At 35.5% G+C, this 17,328-nt stretch overlaps 2 protein-coding genes across 2 annotated transcripts; both read right to left on the bottom strand.

Moving 5' to 3' along the window:
- Positions 1–8,874: 8,874 nt before the first annotated feature.
- On the bottom strand, positions 8,875–10,230 carry LOC137723931 (stemmadenine O-acetyltransferase-like). The gene has a single exon (XM_068463010.1). It carries the CDS (start codon positions 10,228–10,230, stop codon positions 8,875–8,877), a length of 1,356 nt encoding a protein of 451 aa, XP_068319111.1.
- A 4,186-nt stretch (positions 10,231–14,416) lies between these two features.
- On the bottom strand, positions 14,417–15,718 carry LOC137724427 (minovincinine 19-hydroxy-O-acetyltransferase-like). Its single transcript, XM_068463169.1, has one exon. It carries the CDS (start codon positions 15,713–15,715, stop codon positions 14,417–14,419), a length of 1,299 nt encoding a protein of 432 aa, XP_068319270.1. The 5' UTR covers positions 15,716–15,718.
- Between the last annotated feature and the right edge of the window lie 1,610 nt (positions 15,719–17,328).

The raw sequence follows: 17,328 nt of genomic DNA, 5'->3' as shown, positions 1-17,328 counted from the left end.
TCTGCAAATTCTGATATCACTTTTTTAAAGATAATTTTCTTAAGCTGGGGGTGTAATCGCAATCGCTACAAGAAACCCATGAGATTTTTCGATATATTGATGTCGATTTAATTATGAATCAGAAACTGATTCCATTTGGCAGTTAAGAATGTCTGGAAAAGAGAGTATCATTTCTCATTTTTTCGGTTGAAAGGAGAGACTTCAAGAAGAGAAAAGCTAGCTGAAGTTTGAAATCCCAGAGCAAAATAGGATAAGAATGTAAGAGGATAAGCTAGAGACTGGAGCAAGAACCAAACAAAAACAACTAAATTATATAGATAGCAATACACTAGAAGCTAGGCACATTTTATTTCCTGGAATTCGACAAACAGAAGCAAGTCTTCCCAACACTGGATAAATCTCCCAACAAGGCAGCAACAACCTTTATTATTTCCTTGTGGGGTGTAAGGGTAGTGTAGGAAATTACGTGGATGGATTAAGATAATTTTTAATTTAAAAAGTAAATGTAGAGTGTTTTCAGTACGTGAGGTGTGGTCAACAAAATTTAGAGTGTTAATAAAACAACTCTTATAAAAATAGGAGTAATAATAGGAAAACCAAAATTTTAAATTAAATTTTGCAAACTAAATTAAGTGATCGTTGATAATTAAATTATTACTCAAGTGTTAAATAAGGTGTTTATTTTCTATTAGTGATATTGACAAATCATTTTATTTGTAAATTTAATTTAAAATTTTAGTTTAAAATTTTGATTTTCTCGTATTATTTTAAAAATAAACAGCCATAGAATCTGACAAAATTAGGATTTTATGAGCTGTCAGAGGACAATATTTAATTGAAGAAAACGAAACCAAGTTTGAAATAATACTTTTTTTTAAAATTTTATAATAATCCAAGTTTGGATATTTCTACGGTTCACGATGGACAAAACGACAAAATTATATAGTTTTCATTACCAGTTGGTTTGGCATCTGTCAGAATGATTTAGATCAATTATTTAGATTATATTTGCAAGTTAAGTGAAGTGTCATCATTAATAAATGAAGTAGAATTGTCTCTCATCTTATTCCTATTCCCTTCCCTCTTCTTCTCTCACATATTGTTTTTTTTTTTTTTTGTCTTATTGTCTCTATAAAAAAAATTAATATAAAATATTAACGTGGCTAAACCGTAACATTTCAAATAAGAGAGAAGGGAAGAGAATAGAGATTAGAAGGAGAGAGAATCCTCCTCAATAATAAATAAACCTGTTTAACAAATTTAATAATAATCTAACACACATATGACTTTAAAAACTTTAATTTAAATAAATGGAATTGTTATTAGCACTCCAAAAATCTTATTTTGCACTCCAAACTCTCTATAATTAGAAAGAAAAATACATTGGTGAGAAGTGTAGAATGAGATTTTTGGAGTGCTAATAACAGTTCCCTAAATAAATGAGCACTCTTAAATTACCTATTTAGAAAATGAGAAATGTTAAGGAGACTCTCAAAAGTGGAACTCTCTGTCACCTTATGTTTGGCACACTGTTTTATAATTTTGGCACAAAAATTGACATTAAACTGTGAGGTGACAGATAATTTATAAAAAGTCTCATTGTGAGGTTAAGCCTACCCCCTTAGTGCAGGTAATATATAAAAAGTCTCATTGTGAGGTGACAGATAATTTATAAAAAGTCTCATTATGAGGCTAAGTCACATTAAACTGTGAGATGACATTAAACTTTGTTAAAAAAAAAAACATCGTACTTTAAAAAAGTCTCTTTAGCATTTCTCTTACAAAATATGAAGGGTTGCGAGTAGGGGCGGTTCGGTATGGGATACCATACCGAAACTAGTATCCCGAATCCCAAACCGAAATTTTTCGGGACGGAAATTTGAAGACCAATCCTAAACCAAATTTTCGGGAATCCCAAATTTCGGAATCCCGAAATGTTTTCGGGATTTTGGGACAAATCGGGAATCCCAAATTGAAATATGAAATTATGAATTGTTCTTCAAATATATAATTCAAGAACACATTCATGAACTAGGAATTTCATTTCATTCACACTACCACTTAATTGAACACTGGCATGCTTGACTATTTTTATCATAGTCAAAATTCAAATTAATTAAACTCTTTTTGCAATCTGTTGAGAGACAAAAGAATCAAGCCTTCTGAAATCATCAGCCATGGCAGCAGCAATAATAAAATCCACATGAATATCAAACAGAACATGAAAAATATGCAAGGTGTAGGGCATTCTAGGTTGCTGAGCATGAATTAGAAACTACTAGCATCAATTATAAAAGAATAATATATATATGTATAAATATATATATATATATAATAATTAATATTATATATTTTCAGTTTGGTATGGGATTCCCGAAATATCGAGAAGTCAATCCCGAATCCCATACCGAAATTTTGGGATTGGTTCGGGATAGCATCCCGAAAATTTCGGGAATTTCGGTTTGGGAAATTTTTGGTTTGGGATCGGGATTTTTTCGGTTCGGTTCGGGATTTTCGGGAATTTTTTCCACCCCTAGTTGCGAGCCTAAATCAATCAGAATCTCAAAAAGATTGAAGAACTATATTCTGTACTAGACGACTTTTATTTTTTATTTTTAACAAATGATATTATCTACACTAAAGGAGTGGGGAGTGGGCGAGGCCTCACAATGTACTAGCAATAATGTGGTTCAATTCACCTTTAGCAAAAATCGAATCTAAGACCTCTCACTTACAAGTACAGAAAGAATAACATTGTCATAGTACTAAGTGACACCAAACGATTTTGTATTAAATTTGAACTGAAACGAAGTCATTATTAGGCTCCAATCCATTTAAACAAGGCCGGCCCTGAGGGTAGCCGAAGTAGGCGGCCGCCTAGGGGCCCCCGCTTTGGAGGGGCCTCAAAAAAAAAAAAAAAACAAAAAATATATATATATTATATGCACGTACATATAAATTTTACAATTCAAATTCAATAAAAATATCAAAAAGTAATGTAACATCCCACATCGCTCAGGGGAGTGATCCTTATATGTATATTCCCATCTCTACCTAGCACGAGGCCTTTTGAGAGATCACTGGCTTCGGGTTTCGTAGGAACTCCGAAGTTAAGCGAGAAGGGGGGTAGAGCAATCCCATGATGCACCCACTGGGAAGTTGCTCGTGAGTTCCCAAAAACAAAACCGTGAAGGAATGGTAAGCCCAAAGCGGACAATATCGTGCTACGGTGGTGGAGCGGGCCCGGGAAGTAATCTGCCCCGGGTCGGGATGTGACATTTGGTATCAAAGCCTAACCTTGGGCGTGGTGTGTCGACGAGGACGTCGGGCCCCTAAAGGGGGTGGATTGTAACATCCCACATCGCTCAGGGGAGTGATCCTTATATGTATATTCCCATCTCTACCTAGCACGAACCTTTTGGGAGCTCACTGGCTTCGGGTTCCATGGGAACTCCGAAGTTAAGCGAGTAGCGCTCGAGAGCATTCCCAGGATGGGTGACCCATCGGGAAGTTCTCGTGTGAGTGCCCAAAAACAAAACCGTGAGGGCGTGGTCGGGACCCAAAGCGGACAATATCGTGCTACGGTGGAGTGGGGCCCAGGAAGTGGTCCTGCCCGGGCCGAGATGTGACAATTTGGTATCAGAGCCTAACCCTGGGCGTGGTGTGTTGACGAGGACGTCGAGCCCCTAAAGGGGATGGATTGTAACATCCCACATCGCTCAGGGGAGTGATCCTTATTTGTATATTCCCATCTCTACCTAGCACGAGGCCTTTTGGGAGCTCACTGGCTTCGGGTTCCATGGGAACTCCGAAGTTAAGCGAGTAGCGCGCGAGAGCATTCCCAGGATGGGTGACCCATCGGGAAGTTCTCGTGTGAGTTCCCAAAAACAAAACCATGAGGGCGTGGTCGGGGCCCAAAGCGGACAATATCGTGCTACGGTGGAGTGGGGCCCGGGAAGTGGTCCCGCCCGGGCCGGGATGTGACAAATAAAATCCTAGGCAACTGAAAAAGAATTGGTTGAAAAATTAGATTATGGTTAATTAGTACATTTGGTCTAAAAACGCAAGACGTGTAATATTTAAGTGATGTTTGTATATCTTTTTTCTTTTAATATTAATTTTTAATGATATTTTATTTAGAAATAGACATTTTCATATATTTAGTTTTTTATACATATCAATGTACAAAGGTTCGGGAGGTGGAGGTCAGAGAACTATAAGATCCCACTTCGAAAGCTCGCCTAGAATTCTAAATTCTCATGGCCGGCCCTACATTTAAATTTAATTTGCAGACATACACACACACACACATAAGGTTTAGAAACATAGTTCGTTTCATTAAAACTTGGAGGCGTGACTAAAATGAACAAGTACCTGTTCATTAAAATTATTTGAACAATGAACAAGTACCTAATTCAGAAAATTATATGTTCCCCTATATAGAAGGAAAATTTCTCTTCGAAACAAATTAACCAAAATCATAATTTTCCTTCCTCCAGACAAATACTAAACCATTTAAAAAATAATAATTAGTTTCTAGACAATTTTGAGGATCCTTTTCACCTCCTTGGTTTCACTTACACAGTTATAAATGAAAACATGCCCCTAATGTGATTTACGGTTCAAAATTTTTGTGTCGATTACAAATTTGAAAGTGACAAACGATCGGGAGAATCAGAGAAGCAGCGAGAGACCGGTTGGAGGTGGCAACCGACTGGTCAGAGATGGGCAGAAAAAATTGCTGGTGTCCTCTCGCGTTTCCTGTTTGGCTTTGTGTCTAATTTGGGTTGAGTTTTGCACTTTTGATTTGAATTCTTTGTTTTGTGGACAAATTTTGGTAATGTACTTATTTGATTAGTATAATGATTTGATGTCCTTGCCTATTACGTTTTAAATTTACTTTCTATTAGGATTCTCATTTATAAGTCCTATACTCTATAAATAGGGTCTTGGGTTTGTTTATTGGGACTTTTTTTAGTGGCAAATTTGTGAGTCATTTGAGAGTTAGAGAACAATTTAGGATAATCTTCTCTAATTGTTATTTTGGTCTTCTCCTTGTTTGATTTAAGGTTTGTAATCTGTGAAATTTGGGTTATGAGGTACCAAAAATTCTTTTGTAATCCCTATTTTTTTAGTGAAATTCCTCATCGTACTTCGCCTGTTGACGTAGACTTTATACTAATGACTACAAGAAAATTGAGGTACCAAAAATTCTTGTTTTCAGATTATTTTCTTTGTGCCAATGACTACAAGAAAATTGAGAATTTAATCAGTGTTTGTTGTCAACAAAACAATTGACGACGAGGCCGCATATAAGAACATATTGAGTTTGAAGCATTGTATGAATCTTTTGAGATATGAATAGTAATCCTCATTTAACTGACCGTGTAAATTTTAGACGAACTCGTGCTTCTGGATAACGATAGATCAAACCACGTTATATATATAATTGTCATTAATCTTGTGAATAAATAAGATTATTCTATGGCAGATGACGTTTTATTGCAGTGGTAAAAAACAATGATGCATATGCACTCTGGTGTAAATTTGAACCTCACTGATTTCTCTCTTCCATAACAACTCATAATTTAACACACTAATATTATCGTTTATCAACAATTTTTTTATTTTTTTATTTTTATTGTTTTATCGTTTAAGCATTGTATTCTTATTTAAGATGTTAATGTATCCACAAGCTACCTAGCTTACCTTTTTACATGAATACAAAAGTCAAGTGGAGTGGATATATGGGACATAGAATCTAGCAAAGGATACACTTCCAAACAATATACATAAAAACACATTAACTACAATAAAGAGCTGAATCACATGTATACCCTTCTAAAAGTTTTATTTGAGGTCGACCGAAGACCAATACTTTATTTGAGGCCATACCTCAAGGAAAGCCGCCATGCACAAGGGTGTCCTTTTTCTCTAGGCTTGGAGCGTATGAGTAAGAATATTCGTCATTATGCAAATTAAGAAATAATATTCAATCCGAATTCTTTGTGAAATTCAATTTTCTTTTTGTTAATTATTTTTTTTAGACTTCTGATAAAAAAAAATTATTTTTTTAGACTAAATTGTAGCTAAGATCTCTAAATTATACTATGAGTTTAATTTTTGTCTCTAAACTTTACTATAGTTGCTCTTGCCCTCGAAATATATCATGTGTTGTACTTGTGGTGTTTTTGTTAACTGCGTTAACATTTCATTAAATTAAAGAGTAAAGTAGATATTTCATAAAAAAAAAATAAAAATAAAAAGCAAATTAAATAGCCATTTAGGGTGCGCTTGCTGCACCAGACTATCTCGGACTGGACTAGCTTCAGGGACTAAGTTGGACTAACTTAACATGAACTAAGCAGTATAAGAATAATAAAGCGTTTGGTGCAGTGTCGGACTAGCAAGCGAACTAAAATATTTTTGGAATTTGATATTTTTTTATACCAACATTCTCTCTCTCTCTCTCTCTCTCTCACCATGTATCACACCTTATTTCTGTAGAATGTTGAGCACAGAACCAAAAAGTCCAACTCAAACCGAACCAAATAAAACACTGAACATGGAAAAACCATAGTTGTGAGCTTGTCTCTCCAGTAAAATCCAGTTCTAAATGTTCAAAATCAAAACATCTCTCTAATAAAACCAATTCTAAATATTCAAAACCAAAACACAAAAATCAAAATCCTAAAAATTATCTTGCTATAATGGAGTTCCATCGCCTTGCACCTCTCTCTCTGAAATTTGCATATTCTGTTTCTTTTTTATCCAGAAAAAAGCCAAAGATATAAACCATTTCAATTTCATCAAAATATATTTCAACTCCGACAGATTTCATTTGGAACTGGAAATAACACACACTCATATATATATAAACCCCAAAAACAAAAGAATTGCAAATGAGAGTCAGAGAGAGAATTTCAACTTCTTCCTTTTCTCTCTAGTTCAGTATTAACGAAGGCTCTACACACGTCAATAGCGAATTTAGCAAAGAAACAATTTTGCAATCCAAAATTGACCAAACCACTCTCAAATTTAAGCTAAACAATCATCATATCATCAGAACTATAAAAAATTAAACATTACCCAATAAAACTAAATCAAAACAAATTTTGGATCCTCATCAACTCACCCCCTGTCGTAGCCTTTTTGGGCTTCCCAGGACCCAGATTTGGTCGACCCAGATGACGCAAACAAGGAGGTAATCGTCGAAGATGAAGCAGTTGACGAGTTCAGCGTCGGAGATGAAGTCGTGCCCGAAGCCTTTGCTGTCGAAATCAAGGTCGAGGAGGTGAATCGAGCAGGACGATGCGATGTGCCTTCGCAATCGAGGTTAAGGAGGTGAATCAAGCAGAACGAAGCGAAGTTCTTGGCTAATCCCGTGGTTCTTGGGGGGACTCGTGAAGACCGGTTAGTGACGTTTCTAGTGAAAACGATTCCTAGTTAATCTCATTAACACTAGTCTCCTAAGGCAACAAACACTAGACTAGACTAATATTTAATCTAGTCTAGTCCAATGAGAGCTAAGACGGGCAAATAAACACCCTCTTATAGAATTAAAAATTCAATCAAAGGGAACTGAATTGCTTTTTCTTCATACAAATTTTTTTTGATGAAATTTATATTTTATCTTTCAACTTAATAGAAAAATTGACGGAATAATCTAAAAGACTACAACTGTAACAAAAAGCATCATTTAAAGACGGAAAAAATTATTACTTGTGGTATAATTTATTCAGAAACCTTTATTGTAATTTATTGAAATCTTTCACAAGTACGAGCTGGAACACAACTTTTCAACAACGGATGGTGGGAAGAGGAGTTGGATTTTTTCCGGATCTTCTTTGTGAGGATTCGGAAGATAATCAATCGTGTTCGTTTATCCTATATCAGACGATTAAAAATTATTTTTAATTTTTAATTTAAAATTAAATATAAATAGTACCTAATGAAAACTGACCGTACAATATACGATAAATAGACATAATTGACTAATATTCGGATCTCTACAAAGAAAATGCAAAGAGGATCCTTGTCCGGGGGAAGAGTTTTCACACTTCTTTTCCGCCATCTGTTATCTTTCGTGAATTTTGAAAGGATAATAGAGTATTTAATTTGAGTGCATGTGGATACAAGAGGAATATGTCAAAACCCTTTATAATAAAGTCGTTGTCAAAAGCAGAAAAGAAGTATCAAGAAATCAAATTATCATGATGTAACCACAACATCAGCTTGACTTGTAATATGAACATGAGATTTATATTGACACACTTCAAATTACTTCTTTCATGTTTTTTTAATCTTTTTAATATTTTTTTATCAAGTGTTAATGGTGTGTAAAAAATATTAAAAAAATTTAAAAAAATGTAGGAGAAGTAATTTAGGATGTATGAATATAATCTCTCATACAAAGATAAATGAAAATGAAGTGGTTTGTTTTAGGCTTGGGCATGATGAGTAAAAATTGGCGTCTATTTTTTAAGAAAATTAAGTAAAATATTGACAAATCGAAAACTTCTCCATCTTAGTTTATGTCACTCGAAGAAGCCATCGGGCTAAGTAATTGAGAATATAGTATTGCCAAGAAGAGCTATATACTTCTTAATCAGAGATTATACAGAGAGAGGGCTGACGGCAAGGGGAGAGAAGAGAGAGTTTCGTTATTCAGTGATGTACTTTCTTACTCTATTATACTTTTATTTACAATAGTAAAATAAGACATCACAACTAAGAAACTATTTAAAATATATTATAGAATTCTACACGTAATCTACTGGAATTTACACAATTACATTTCTAACTAATTTAGAACTGCAACTATCAATTTATTTTTTAAGTCCCAATAGAAATGGAGGAGTAGGCTCCTAATAGCTAGGTGTCAATCACACTTGGATTTACGGAAGCATATCCAAGCAGTTCCACATTGCTTTCAAATAAGGCCTTGCTTTCTTCACTCATCGTCACCCATGCTTCAATTCCGCTGCAATCTCTTTTGTCCATCAAAACAATTATGTTCTTAATTGCAATACTAGCTACGCTCGCCCATGATGGTCTTCCCCATCCGAAATCGGCTTCGTAGAAAGGAAACCTACACCAACTTGTGCAGCTATAAATCTCCATGTTGTCATGAGTTTTCGGCTTATTCTGCTCATCTTTGATTTCTTGCCATGCCTTATCAGAATCAAAGACAAGTTTTGCAGCATATTTTTCTTTCAGTCCTTCAATGCCTTCCCTCAATTTAGCAACCAAGTCTTTTAGATTTATCACACTACTCTCTTCATCAGCCTTTGACGTAAAGGAACCCACAACATTCCCAGCCAAGTTTTCTGGCAAGGGAGGCACAACCCTTTTGCGCAAGTTCACATCTTGACGGAAAAATGAAGGCCCTTGCTTCCTCAAGTTTGATCTCGATGCTTCGGTTGCACACTTCCAAATGAGTGCTGAAACCGCTTCGACTCGTGTAGGTTTGGCCACAAATGAACTGGCTACTTCAGATTGGAGAGTGGAAATCTTTGAGGCATCAAAAACATACCTCTGTATTATGCATTTTTCTTTGATGACTTCCCTTGCTGGTGGCTGAGATGAGCTAGAAAATTCTATTGGTTTAAAAACAGATGCAGCACCAAATTCTGGAAGGTTTAGTACCTGATCACTGTCACTTGACCCAAGTGCTATTGTGGCCCAACAGTTGATGAATGTGCATAGTGTTGATGCATCAGCAATCGTATGTGAAATGCTCAACCCAATTGCCATTCCACCACACTCAAACAAGTTAACTTGTACAAGCAGCAACCAGCCTGTGCCCGCTTCTTTGGATTCAATTTCAATTGGAAGGAATCGTTTCAATATCTGGCCATCTGGGTTTTCCAAAATATCCGACAAGCAACAGCTGATTCGTGCTTTTATAAATGCAGCTCCATCATCGTTGCACTCGACTATGGAATTACCTTTCACAATCCTTCCTGCTAAAGGGTAGAAGTGCGTGAGAGTTTTAGCTAATGATTCTATTAGATGCCGGCATCTTTCATCTATGCTCATAGCATGGTGGCGAGTACTAACGTTACTAGTAGTACTGGTAATGGGATAGAAGAGAAGGAGTGGGGTGTAAATTACGAAAGCCATCTGATCGAGAAAAGAGAGCTTATAACTTCTCAAGTGATGACGAGTTGAGGTGGATGGTTTGATTGTTTGCCTCTCAATAATTTCTACCTTGATTTCTGTGGCCATCTTACCTTACTCTAGGTAGGTGATGTCTTGCTAACAAGTTAGTGTTTACAGCGCTATACATATTTGTATATATAGCGATGCTATGCATAGTGCCAAACTCTACTATGGTATGCATAATAATTAAAACACAAATCTGGTTTTTTTATTAAGATAAGTCAATGATTAAAAGCAACACATGTTAATCAATCCACATAGAGAACGACATCACAACAACAATTGAAAGTGACAAGATCATGCTAATTGATTACAGAGTTATATAGAGAAGCATCTGCAAGCAAATGGCTCATGATTGCTTTTAGTAATGGCGATGGCTTCTTCTTTTGAAGTCAACTGTGCTGGTATGCAATTGTCCTCTTCATATATAGGTCACGGTCATGTGTTAGATAATAATTTAAATACACGGAGGGTGAAACACATCTCCTTCATTCATTACTTTCTAATATAACGCTTAAAAACATATCAATTTTGTTGAACCAAAAAGGAGGAAAAAGTAATGAAATCACAGACAGTAAAAGCCTCGAAACAACTATTCAAGCATCTACAATCGCATCCATCTGAGAAGCGCAAGAGGATGTTAATAAAATGACAGGCGGATTCACAGAAGCATATGCAAGCAGATATTCATGTCTTTCTATTATGGCCTTGTCTTCTTCTGTAAAAATTAATGATGCTTCCACCCAAACACCGTCACTTGTGTCCATCAATATAATTATATTCCTGAATTCACTACTACGAATTCTCACCCAAGACGGCTGCCCCCATCCAAAATTTGCTTCATAGAAGGGAAACTTGCACCAACTGCTACAATTATAGGTCACTATATTGTCATTTATCAGGATGTTCCCGGATTCTCTGACGCTTTGAAGTGCATCCTCACAACTAACACCGTTAGGATACTTTTCTTTCCAGATCCACCTCACCTATACAATGTTTTATAAGGGCAAAGGCTTTTAATGGATAGTCCTGTCAGTGACTAATCTAACAGAATTTATCGTTTGTCAAAAACAAAATATATATATAACATATAAAACCTATAATACTTTGTAGAATAAATATTCATTGTTATTCAAAAGTGCACAAGTTACATACAAGTTTAACTCACATCACAAACAAATTTAGTAAAGCAATCAAATTAATCAATAATCAAACAAATAGAGTGGAAATCAGCCATTTAGAGATTTAGGTAAGTGCATATTTATACATACTATGAGAGTTTTGAGAAATATTTGAGTGAGATATATAGTCTTAAAAAAAGTAAGGATAATATAACATTTTTTTTAAGTAATATAACGTTAAAAATAAAACAAAAAGATGTTTATCTCAGAATATCCAGGAAAATATGCTTCTTTATCTTAAAAATAATAATAAAAACAAACTAAAAAATGCTTATCTATTTGGAATATGAGAAAAAAAAAATATGAAAAAACAAAAAAAAACTAACATGAAGGAAGATGGTAGAGTAATAAATGTCAATAAAGTGGGATCAATTTAAACTTTCAAGAGAAAAAATATTAAAAAAAGAAAAGTTAGCAACAAAAATGCTCTCGCGATTTTGTCTTAACTTCTTCATCTTCATCAGACAAACGACCCTGAAATTTTTTGATTTCAGATCTAGGCAGCTCAAAAAATAAAAAAAAGGAGCCCCACTGAACACCTCATGTGTGCCTCGGCCGCCCAAGCATCCTTGATGAAGCCTGGGCAAGTTTTTTGCCCACTCCCACACAACAAAAGCAATTTTTCTCCCACCCCACCTCCAAGGCCGCCCAGGCGCACCTTGGGACGAGTTTTCTAAAACACTGCCTTTATATAAAAGAGGCAAAGTGAACATAATGAATTAATAATGGAAGTCAACATCTTTCCTATATTGTATTTGTCTAATTAGTAACTAAATTTGGCTGGCGTGACATTTTCTTCTAGCCATGTGCTTTCGGTTGAATATCAGAGCGCGTGACAAACAAGACTACAAAATGATAAGAATAATATTAAATAAACAGGAATGCCAAAACGGCTACAAAACTCCAAGAAGTTACATCGTGACTAACTTGTTATTCATACTAAACTATAAGCTATATTTATAGAGAGCAAAACCTAGAAACACTAATTCGGATGGGCTAGGCTCATATACTAAAATAACAAGCAAACCTAAATAATCAAATAATCATAAAACAATAATATTTTCCAAATAACCATAAAATACTAATATTCTCACGGGTCAACAAATTCACTTTTTCTTGTGTTTGTCCTTGTTTTTTTATTTGCTAGGGTCTTCTCCTCTTTTTCCTTCCTCCTGAGATTTTCTTCAATAGATCGGGATCATTTGGGATCGATCGTAGAAGCAAAATTAAAAAATAAAATAAAATAAAATGTCTAGACCCATATGTTATTTAATGTGGGCGGCCACAGGAAATCAAGCCCAAATTTGGGTTTGGGTCATGGCTGCAAAGGGTGGGCCACGACTACTGTGCAATCCACGGTGGTGCAGGTTTAACGAGCCCAGGGAAATGTGCATAGCCCAGCAACATTAAACTGCTAGCTTTAGGACGAAGTGCGAGGGAGCCCATCTTTGCTGGCTGGAGCAAGGGAAAGCCCAGCAAACAAATGCTGGTAATGGTATGCTGCTATATAAGGCTGCGGGCCCAGCAACATTCAAAAACCCTAGGCCGTGGCTCGGCCGAAGTATTTCCCTTTTTTTTCTTTTTTCCCGACAATCTTAGGGCTTGAAAAACCCTAATTGCTTCTAATTTCTTTCGATTCTTTGACTCACAAATTCCACATAGCAAAAATTGTGTAATGCATGAAACGTGTGTGTGTGTATATATATATATATATATATTGACAAATATATGAAACATATACAATATATATATCGGAAGGTAAATATAAATGTAGAGGGTTCATACATCATTGGTAATGTTTTCAGCGTACATGATTAGCAGAAAACAATAAAAGCGTTTGAATTTGTAGAAGATCCTTCTCAGAAAGTAGGAATTGCATCTCCAATACGTTGTATCACGTTCAACATAGAAAAATTAAATTGAATCAATAACATGTAGATCAATTCAATAAAATAATAAATTAATCATAAAAACAATGATTAAAACGTAATACTCTCTTGATTGAAAATAAAATTCTCTTTAGCGCAACGTCAAAAGCATGCTGATAATGTGTTATAGAAATAATTTACTAAACAATTATGGAGGCCATAAAGAGAGGGTGCAGCAACAGTAGACCTCTTGCAATTTTTTTTCTACAGCAGTGATTATTGGTTAGAAAACTTATCACTCAAAGTTTGAGTGCAATTTGGATGTAAAATACCAATTCGGATTCGTTAATTTCAACCTTTATAAGGTCCAAATCAAACCCAATAACTGAAATTCAAATACTGTAAATTCAGAAAAAAGAAAGTAGGACTGAATTTTAGATGGCATTTTGTATTTATACCACCTATATTGAATTTCATCAAAATCCTTCACCTCTTAACTAAATTTTGGATGGCATTTTGTATTTATACCACCTATATTCAATTTCATCAAAATGCTTCACCTCTTAGAATCCTATTAAATCATTGATATTTTGGCTACATTTAAACTTATGTGGATTTTTTTAAAATTATAATTGACTACTATTTTTTTTTGGAAAAAAAAAAATTATTTATAACGGGAAAGGGAGTGAGCTTAACTTCACAATGGACTAACTATAATGTTGATTGAACCTAAAACCTTTCACTTACTAGGGAAGCCAGACTTGTGGCCAAGAGAGGCTGAAATACCTCTGTGAGTCTTCCCGGTCCCCGGAAGCGGTGGATAACAATGGCTTGCCACCAATTGTTCCCCTTTTTTAAGAGAAAAAAACAAAAATAAAAAATAAAAAATAAAAAAATAAAAACCTCTTACAGTGAAGTAGAATATCACTAGACCGTAATACTAATTTAACTGCATTTCCAAATCTTTTAAAATCCTAACTGACAACTCCTAAATTTCAAAGCTATTCAAATCCTAATTTGACCACGCCCAGCCCCAAAATATTATCATAGCGCAAATTTTATTCATTGACACATGTTCATACAGAAAATAAACAGTATGAAATCATCAAAGCTCCAACAATATTCATCTAGGAAGAAACAGGAGGCGGCTTTTATTTTCCATTACTGCTTCAGCTAGTAATGGAAATGCAGCTCGGAATTAAGTTAAGAAGCATAAGCGAGCAGCTCCTCGTTTTTCTCAATTATGGCCATGTCTTCTTCCTTGAAAGTCAAGAAAGCTTCGATGCCCTCAGCATCTCTTGTATCCATCAACAAAACAAGATTCTTGAATTCACCTCTGGCGGTGAATATCCATGACGGCTTTCCCCATCCAAAATTCGTGTCGTAAAACGGAAACCGGCATAAACTGCTGCCACAATAGCTGTCTATATCATCCCTTTTTATGAAGTTTCCCAACTCCTTGAACATTTCACATGCATCGTCCCCAGTTATTCCATTACCATACTTCACTTTAAATTCCTTAGTGCCTTTTCTCAATTTAGCAACCAAGCTTTGCAAATCGTCTACTTCACTTTCTTCGGTCTTTGCAATCGATAACCCCACAAGATTTCCCAATGAGTGTTCTAAAGATGCCCACCCCAGTATTTTCCGCAAATTCACCGGCTGACACCACGTCGAGGGCCTTACAAAACCCAAATTTGATCTGGATGCTTCCATTGCACATTTCCAAATGAGCGCCGACAGTACTTTGACACGCGTGGGACTAGGCACGGCGGGGCTGCCAGCTTTGGACTTGAGAGCGGCAATCTTTGAGTTATGAAACACGAAGCTCTGTGTTCGACAATTTTCTATAGCATATTCCATAACCCTGTGCGGCGTGTTTAGGAATTCTAGTGGTGGGAAGAGAGAGGCTGCAAAGCCAACTTCCACAGAAAGTATTTCACGATGGTCACTAGTAGTACTGGCCAAGTCAAGGGCAGTTGCAGCCCAGGTTTTAATGAATGCGCTCAATGTAGAAGCATCGGCAACCTTATGTGAAAGGTAGATTCCAATTGCTAATCCACCACAATCAAAGAAGTTGGCCTGGACAAGAAGAAGATGGTCTGTCACTGCTTGCGCGGATGTTATATCAGCAGGAAGCAACCGGCATAGTATCCCAAAATCTGGTTTGTACAAAACTTTCGATATGGGACAGTTCACTCGTGCTTCTGTAAATCTAGCCCCACGGTCATCACAAAGGATACAATCATTATATTGGAATTTTCCTGCAAAGGGATAGAAGTGAGTGAGGGTTTTAGATAATGATGTTTTTAGAATACTGGATCTTTCAGTGGTACTGGTTCTATTGCTGCAGGGAGGATAGAAGAGAAGTACTGGGGGATAAATTTCAGTACTGAGCTGATAAAAAACACTGAGGTTGGTGGTTTTAAGATGGCTAGGAGTTGGAGAAGACGGTTTAATTGTTTCCTTGTGAATGAGCTCAACCTTGACCTCTGAAGCCATGATCTTGCTGTTTGGATTTTGAATATCCAGTATTCTATCAAATACAATAGCAGATGCAGCTTCTTAGATAAGGATATAAGAAGGAGAGGAACTTAAAAAGCACAATAAAAACTTAAAAAGGAGAGAAACTTAAAATACAGTGAAATGGATAAAAAGGATTGAAATACGACCTTTTGTTCTCTCCTGAGTTTCTATCCTGTCTTTTACCTCAAAAACGCAGATTTCTTTTGGGTTGGTAAAAAGGTACAACCTTTTTTAGACTTAGCATTCATGTGTGTTTATCGTGTTCGTGTTATTTTCGTGTCATACCCGATAACTTAATGGGTCGTATCGTGTAACATCCATTAAAGTGAATGACAATATGACCCAAACGAGTGTGTTAGAATCTTTTGACAAGTGGGAGTAAACTGTTCAAGCACAAGGACTGTTGTTGATGCTTCATTTCTTTGTACTGTTGTTGAAGCTCTAGGCCTAAAAGCTAAGTTAGTTTTTACTTTTGTTTAAACGGAGTTTGTTTTCTCAGATAGTTTTTTCAGTTATTATTTTGGTTTTCAATAAGGGTTCAATTTTTTCATCATTTGTGATTAATTGTACCAAAAAACAGACTCAATATATAAGAAAGTTTGGTTTGCTAGAAGATCATTTTGTGATTTGTTGGAGCATACTTTTGGAACTATTGAATATGATGTTCTGATATATAATGGTTAATAAGTTTTGGTTAGTAACTATAGTCTTGACTTTGTTGTGTTAAAGTTGGATTGAATGAGTGGGAGTAATGTGTATTTTGACATTACTGCAATTGTTGGTTCACATGATAACAAAATGCAAATTAGGTGTCTTGTGAGAGTTGAGTTAAATCAGTAATGAACACAAGGGGCTCAAGAGTTCCATATTTTAAAATGCTTAGGTAAAGTTGAATGCGAGATTAAGCTTTCAGTTAATTTGGACTTGGTGATCACTTTTATGATTTATAAGGCTGTTGGTCATATTTCATACTTAAGTGGGATAATGTTAGAGTATGAGTATGAAGTAAACATTAAGAGCCGGATTGTGTAATCTTTTGTATGGAAAAGTCTTGTTAATAAGCTTAGAGGAATTCTAATTCTTGTAGATTTGTGAGTACTGTAAGTAGTCCAATAAACATGAGACTTAACTTAGTACTGTTACTCTTGGTTCCCTCATATTGTAATATGGATTACTTGTTTGAGTTTATAAGAATTCTAATAGGGGAATGCTTGGAACAATTCTATATATAGTCTTAACCACTGGGTCTGCTCTTTTATTTCGAATACCCATTGTTTGGAGAGTACTTGTGCTTTTCTAAAGGTTATTAGATTAAGAAGCTTCAATGGCTTTGTCTTCCATCTCTGGTTCTGCAGGTAGGTTTGCTTTATAGCTTGTTCTTGACTTTTGGTAATTCAATTGGCTAACTTGTGTTTTGTGGGATTGATATATATATATATATATATATATATATATATGTGTGTGTGTGTGTGTGTGTGTGTGTGTGTATAACTATATGTCTTAATGTAGATGGTGTTGCATGGAAGGGTGCAGATGTTGGGTTCAAATTTGGGAAAGAAGTATTTCTTCAAAATGTTAGTCGCCTTCAC

This window comes from Pyrus communis, chromosome 2 (assembly GCF_963583255.1).
Source record: "Pyrus communis chromosome 2, drPyrComm1.1, whole genome shotgun sequence".
In the NCBI taxonomy this organism is placed as follows: Eukaryota; Viridiplantae; Streptophyta; class Magnoliopsida; order Rosales; family Rosaceae; genus Pyrus; species Pyrus communis.
Note: the sequence above shows the minus strand (reverse complement) of the source record. Positions and strands in the feature narration are given on the sequence as shown.